Source organism: Solanum verrucosum, unplaced genomic scaffold (genome assembly GCF_900185275.1).
Source record: "Solanum verrucosum unplaced genomic scaffold, falcon-dt-bn FXZP01000072.1, whole genome shotgun sequence".
In the NCBI taxonomy this organism is placed as follows: Eukaryota; Viridiplantae; Streptophyta; class Magnoliopsida; order Solanales; family Solanaceae; genus Solanum; species Solanum verrucosum.
Window position 1 is genome coordinate 650943 of NW_026020208.1, and position 7734 is coordinate 658676.

General features: G+C 34.8%; 1 protein-coding gene across 1 annotated transcript; it reads left to right on the forward strand.

Moving 5' to 3' along the window:
• The first annotated feature begins 349 nt into the window (after positions 1-349).
• On the forward strand, positions 350-6956 carry LOC125830193 (protein MID1-COMPLEMENTING ACTIVITY 1). The gene is made up of 8 exons (XM_049509390.1): positions 350-436; positions 658-1437; positions 3011-3426; positions 3548-3657; positions 5072-5143; positions 6008-6114; positions 6410-6503; positions 6709-6956. The coding sequence occupies exons 2-8, from the start codon at positions 1030-1032 to the stop codon at positions 6759-6761; spliced, it is 1260 nt and encodes a 419-aa protein (XP_049365347.1). The 5' UTR covers positions 350-436; positions 658-1029; the 3' UTR covers positions 6762-6956.
• The last annotated feature ends 778 nt before the right edge of the window (positions 6957-7734 follow it).

The window sequence follows — 7734 nt, forward strand, 5'->3', positions numbered from 1 at the left end:
CCAAAGTCTCATTTGGGTTTTCTATTTTCCTGCCAAAAAAACTTGCTTCCCGCAAATCAATGCTTGTAAGGTTGTGATTTTACAGAAAACCAAGTTCTTTTGCTCTCAATTTTACGTATTTTTAGCTCCGGCGGATTTTTCCGTGCACCATTTTGCAAAGATTCATCTGGGTTTCTATTTTCTTGCCAAAGAAAGTGTGCTTATAGTATAGAATTGGCGTATATTATTTGTAAAAATAATAATATATTTTTTGTAAAATAATACTACTATGTTTTTTTTAAAAATAAATAAATATGCACACACCTCAATTTGTTTCATGTATTATGACAAAGAATTAATTGTTGTACAGTATATCAGGTAGATATCTGCTGTCATATGATGAGTTGAAATTCCAGTGGAGTACAGTGAGGTGACGGCAGTATCACCGTTGATTCAGGTAACACTTTTGGAATTTTAATGATTTTTATGTTGAATACTGTTTCTTGCTAATCCATTTTGTTGTTGGGATAAAGTGTCGAGTCAAACATTTTCTTTTGCTTTATTGTTTTTGCTTCCTTTTCGCCTTTTATCTCTTTGTTGAAAATGGAAAATGAGAGGCTTTATGGAGTATGGACTGTCTTTGAAAGCTGGTTGACTCATTTTTGAACTTAATTTCAGCTGATCAGGATCTTCATTGAAAATCTGTAATTGCAAGATCTGTTGTTAAGCTGACTATGTGGGAGCTGTTGAGAGGACATCGCAGGCGGATCATCTATTTCTCGTCCATTTTTTGAATGGCGGTAGTGTCTGGGTCAGTTGAACTCACATTGACTGATTCATTGGATTGCCTGATACAATCAATAAACATAGGATAATTTAGTTATCAACTTGTCTAAGAAAAGAAAAAGATTAAGCTGGGGAAAGTCTACTAGTTTAAAACATTAAGAGTTTTGAGTGAGCTGCTGTTCATTTATGGTCATTCTTTTGATATGGGCATGTGCTTGTAGTTGAATCTATATAGGGTGTTGACGGAATAATCTGTGATTGAGAATGGCTACATGGGAACACTTCGGGGAAATTGCAAATGGTGCCCAGCTTGCTGGCCTTGATGCTGTGAAGCTAATTGGTTTGATTGTAAAAGCTGCAAGCACAGCTCGAATGCACAAGAAGAATTGCAGGCAGTTTGCGCAGCATCTCAAATTAATTGGTAATTTATTGGAGCAGCTTAGAATTACAGAACTCAAGAAGTATCCTGAAACCTCCGAGCCATTGGAATATCTTGAAGATGCATTAAGGAGGTCTTACATTTTGGTCAACAGCTGCCAGGATCGGAGCTATCTTTATCTGTTGGCTATGGGATGGAACATTGTCTACCAGTTCCGGAAGGCTCAGAATGAGATTGACCAGTATTTGAAGATCATTCCTCTCATCACGCTTGTGGATAATGCTCGAGTCAGGGTACTGAAACTTTGCTCTTTATCCATAGCATCAGGGATTCAAGTTACATGTCTTCATATTCTATTTATTTCATTCGTAATCCATCCACACCTATGTAGTTGTTCTTACTTATATATTAAGTTTGTTAGGTAGTCATCAATTCATGATATAAAATTGGAACTATTTGTCCGGTATTGCATCATTTGATGTTGGTCTTATACCCAAAACTATAATATGAGGCTTTTCTTTCCTGCTAATATTGCATGTATATCCTATCATAATATCTCACAAGGATTTTAATTGCTATTCAAATCCTTGTATTCTGATGCTAAGTAGATTCGTTTTCGTTAAAGAATGTGCGGAAGAATAAAATCCTTGCTGTATGCTGTAACACGTGTAAAAGACGCCAATGTATTAGCATCATGAAGCCAAATACCAACACCTGTCAAAAGTAATTAGAATATATTCTTACATTAGCTTACCTGTCAAAGTAAAGTGCGATCAATTAGGACAGAAATTAGTGCATGAAAGTTTCTTAAACATTTTGGTTCCTGCAAGATAGATGGCTCTGATAACTTGTTCATTTTGCATAAGATTATGAGGTGTGTCATGTGTGAGTGATGTGGTCTAGTTCAAGGTACCAGATGATGGACAAAAACCGCAAGACATTAGTATCAAGCAGTTTTAAGGAACAAGGTAGCTCCAGTGAAGCACAACAGTCTAGAGTTGGAATTCATAGTAATCTGCTGTCACGTGATTTTTGATAACTTCTACCTCTGCATTCCACTGGGTTACACACTCTTATTCTCTTGTCTCCACTTTACAGGTCATGAACTAAAGTCGAGGACTAGGACGTTATAGACTAATTTTTATGAACTAACTAAATTATCTCTCTGTTATACAGTATTCTAAGATCGGTTACTATAGTAATGAAAAAAGTAGTTCGTAAAAAGAATGTCTATCTGGATAACTAATCTCTTCCAACACCCAAGGGTGTGGCCTAATGGTCTAGGGCAATGAAGTGGTGCAAACCATGGAAACCAAGGTTCAAATCCTAGCAATTAAATATAGGGTTATTCTTTGGTTGACGGAGTTACTCGGTACTTGTACTGGTGAGAGGTAGAAGGTATCTAGTGGAATAGTTGAGGTGCGTGCAAGTTGGCCCTGAGACCACTGTCATCTGTCATTAAAAAGCTCTCTCCTAATAGCTCATCTCTTCCAAGAACAAGAATTAGAGAGCAAACCCTTTAGCATTTTAAAATAGTGAAGCAGTTTTGTGTCTGTTGCAATGAAGGGCCAGTATTGTCTTATTTCTTTCTGTACATCCACTGTTACCAAGTTTTAGCATGAGAGAGATTTTGTATTTCTAAGAAAGACGCATCATCACAATTAGAGTAATCTGCTCAGATATTTTGCTTGTCTTCTAATATATCCGTTCAAGTATGTGTCTACCTTGTTTTGCCCATTACTGCTCAGAATTTGAAGGGGTAACCTGTGTTATGGCTTAATTAATTAGACATGTACAATTGGTGCATCATCGGTATCTATATCTACCTTCAAAGTTGATAAATCTTTGTGTTACATATTTTGGCAGGAGAGATTTGAAATCATTGAGAAGGACCAGTGTGAATATACTTTGGAGGCTGAAGACATGAAGGTGCAAGAAGTCATTTTAAAACGAGATCCCTCTAAACATGATACAATAGTGTTAAAGAAGACCCTTTCCCGTTCCTACCCAAGCATGCCTATCACTGAGGCAATTCAGAAGGAGAATGAAAAGCTTCAGCTAGAACTGCAACGTTCACAAGCTAATTTAGATGTAAATCAGTGTGAATTCATTCAGCATCTTCTCGATGTCACAGAGGTAGTTGCAGCTGAGTCTCTTTCCGAGAAGAGTTCACCCACCGAGCCTACCAAAAAATTGGAGCATAGTCACTCAGATGCCAATAGTGACAAGGAACACAGTGATAAAAGTTATATTAAAAGTGATGAGAAACAGTCAACTTCAAGGTAGCCGTTCTTTACAAACAGTAGTGATCTTCTCATAAAATGTGGAGGGAGTCATAACACTGATGAGAGTTTAGTACCTATAGTCTCAACCATTTTCATTTTTATGTATATTTATCTGCAGAAACACTTCTTCAGTTTCATCACAACGTGAACTGCTGTCTTCAAAGGGTTCATATCGATATGAAGAGTGGCATACAGATCTGTTGGGATGCTGTTCAGAACCTCTCCTATGTACATTTAACTACATCCTTGCTTTACTATTCTTTTTGTTGCATTACTTTGTTTCATCTGTTCTTTTTAATAATCTAATTCTGCTGAAAGGAAAGATACACAGCTTCTTAAATTAAAATTTATTGATAAATATTCATACATGAAGATGTGAAATGTCCAGAATAGCAAATTTTGTGCAGACAACTTCATTTCATGTGTTCATGTACTTCTATTAACTTGTCCAATTTTGCGTGTGATTTGAGGAAATATTGTGTTATTATTGATCAAAAGGAATGATATACTCACTGTTTCAATATTCATAAACTAAAGAGTTTAATCATGAGCTGATGTTTCGCCTATCTAACTCTAGCTCATATGCTTTTCTTGGATGATTTGAGTTGAAAGGAACAAAAGGATACTTTTTGGTGGAGAAACTGGGGGGGAGGATCAGAAGCACTATTTATTTTTCATTAGTACTTTGGTGCAGAGACAACATTACTACTATATAGCCGTTTTGGTAGTTGGATAGATATTCAGAAAGCTCAATGCTAAACTAATACTCCTTCCATCCCAGTTTATGCGATGATATTCGATTGGGCATTGAGTTTGAATGAAAGAAAGACCTTTGAAACTTGTAGTCTAAAATAAGTCATAGATATTTGTGTGGCTATAATAATCTCATTAAGGGTAAAATGGGAAAGTTTAAAGTTAAATTGTTACTAGATATGTTTGTGTGTATCACTACTTTAGATTTAAATCATGCTCAAGTTGTCAATAACAGATGCATTTACTCCTCAGAAAGAACTAATTTAAGTTTGGATGTTGTTTGTGTCATTCTTGTTAGAGACATCATTTCTATTCTAGCTGACCAAGGCTAGAGGGATTCCAATGGCTGAAATAGGATACTGAAGTACAATTGGCTTTACTTTTTGTTAATAACTTTGTCCTATTATTAATTATTACTGCTCTTTTTGCTATTGTTACTAAAGCATAAACACATTATGTATCCACGTACTTCACTGTTGTCTGTGTTCTATCGTTTCACATACCTCTAAATTTAGGAGAATCCTGAAATTAGTTGATTGCCTGACTTGTTTGTTTTCATTTTCATAAATTTACTGTCCTATTTTCTGATTTTTGGTGTAGAAGTTTGTTCAAGACTATATTGGCTGGGAGGATGATTGTGCTAATGAGCAATTCTTTACTCCAAAGGAAGATTAATTTGCCATCTGAACATATCATCCTTCTTGTTCAAGCCAATTCATTTTGGTTTATTTTGTTTTTGCTCTTTTGTATCTAAGTAATTAGGAAAATAGTTGTTATCCATCCCTGGAGACTATCATTATATTTTCGTCCAATGTCAATATATCATAGTTGTTAATAGTGTCTCTTTACTTTTTTAGGAAGGTAACAGTCGTGTCACTTTACTTTGCAGGCATTAAAACCTTTTTCTTTCCTTGTGGTACATTTTCTAAAGTTGCCAGTTTTGCAGCCAACAGAGACATATGTAAGTAACTTTATAGTCTACCTGAAATTTTCTTGTCCTGTCACGGGTGATAAAAATGTACAGTTTTTGTTAATCGGTATCAATCTTCTTTTCTTTATTTTCCAGAAATGAATAAAATGGTCAAAGTAGTAACATCCTTTATTTTTGCAAGTTACTATATTAGATTCAGAACTAGCAGTTGAAGTGTTGTACACTGCAAGAACACATACTTTGTTTTGTTGTTAATTTGACTAATTACTATTTAGGAGATGTTGGAGAACTGGGAAATCCATCTTTGCATTAGCATAGCCACCTTTTTAGATTGTGTTTCTTTGTTGTTTCCAAGAGCAAACTAATTTTCAAAAGAACATAGTACTCTTAAGCCCATAAAGCTATTTGAAAACCTTTACATAACTGATGTAGGACATTGTGCATCCTGATTCCTGAACATGCCATAGGACTAAAATAAATATGTAAAAGTGTTGTATTTCTAACATTTTTTTTGGGGAATCTTAGTAGCTTAGTTGGTTGGCTACCTAAACTCCACCTTGTTGGTGAGTGTTTGATTCCGCACCTTGTAATCCCCTCCCCATTTGCCCTTCCCCTTCCCCAGCTATTTAAAAAAAGTATCTCTAACATTTTACTATTTTACATTAGACATTTGACACAATTCGACAATCATGGTAGCAGAGGTTTTTTGTTTGTTATCACCACCTAGGAAAAACAAGATAATTGCATGCGACAATTTTGGGTACTTAAGGTTGTGGTTGACGTAGTTCAAGCCTATTCTGTAGGAAAAACAACTATGTGGAATGTATTTGTAACAGTATCCACATGCCATTTTTCCTTTTATGTTTATTCACTGTTGATACCATTTGGATGCAGCTTCAGCGGACGCTTGTAATGAATTAATGGCTTACTCGTTGATACTGTCCTGCTGCTGTTACACTTGCTGCATCAGAAAGAAACTTCGGCAAAAGCTAAACATCACGGTAAATACCCTATCTCGCACAGCTAAATATTAGTCCCAAAATTAGAACAAGATCGCAAATGTAATATCCCTAAAATGATAAATAAACTTGCAAATACTTTTCACAAGCCCTTCACAGGGAAAGAAAAATCCTCTCCATGCAGAAATAGATGAATAAATGCTTCTGAATGTTCTTTTTGTTCGTCATGTTGTATCCCTTGATAGGATTTGAATGATGGACAAGCACCTCCATGTATGAACTGGTGTTAAAGTAAGTCGAAATATAGACACCCTGCTGATTATTTTTTCTTTTTTAGGGAGGCATCATAGATGATTTTCTTTCACATTTAATGTGCTGTTGCTGTGCTCTCGTCCAAGAATTGCGTGAAGTGGAAATACGTGGGGCTAATGGTATGTTTTGCTGGAGTCTCATACTTCATATGCCATATGTAATATGTGTTCATGCCTTCAACTAGAGTGCTGCTGTTTTTCTGTATTAACGAAGTCTAAACATGAAATGTCATCGTATATATTAACACTATGTGTTGCACTAGGCTCATTTTACATACATTTATTCTTCACAAATGATGCAGATTTGCTATGCTACATCATGCAGGTACAGAGAAGACGAAAACGAGCCCGCCACCCTCTCAATTTATGGAAACATAGGAAATTGAAATTGAAATTGAAATTGGCTAAACATATTAGAGCATAACTTGCAGAACCTGATAGATGGAACATATAGATTCTCTCTGGATTTGCAATCATTTTGTAAAGTAATTCTTAGTAATCCAGATTTAATGTGTACAAAGATAATCTTTTTAGTTTTCAATGGTTCCATTGTTAATTCATTTGCTTTATGCAATTTTTCATTTATTTGGATGAAATGTGAAGATTTTATTTTCCCCCACACTTCACATATCTATCAAGGGTACAATACAATATCCTATATGGCTAACAAAGTGTTCATCCTAAATTGGTTACTTGTAGGCTGGTGTTAATTTACTGTATCTTCGTATCTATTTGGGTTAAAAACTTTCTAACCATATATGCCATAAACAAATTATGGATTAGTTGGTAGCTAGATAAGAAATACGTTACTCGTGTATTATTTTTTCGTGTAACTCATACGATGTTTGGTAGGTAGATAGAAAATAAGTTATTCATGCGTAAAATTAATACGACGTTTAGTTGACAAGTTAGAAATTTGTATAACTAACACATATTTAAGTTATAAGGAAATTTATGCATTATTTTATGCAGGACAAAATGTGAAATAAATAATATTGCATAAAATAATACATAAATTCACTCATAACTAATCTTGCCTTACTAATACCTGCATAACTCTAACCAATTATCAAACAACTCTTAAGTGTTGGTTACAAATATGAACGGCGTTGGAAGACGGATGTTTTGTGGATTAGATGCTTAAACCATTCGTACTAGACGAGTTGAGATGTCCAAAGGTAATACGTTAAAGTGCTTATTTGCCTAACTACGATCAAATTTAAATGTCTATTTATATATTGTAACTTTATAATTATATTTGAGACTGAATCACTCTTATTCTTCATACTGATCAACAATGAAGATGCATAAAATATTTTAGTGTAATTAGAATTAAAGATCAAGTTATTTC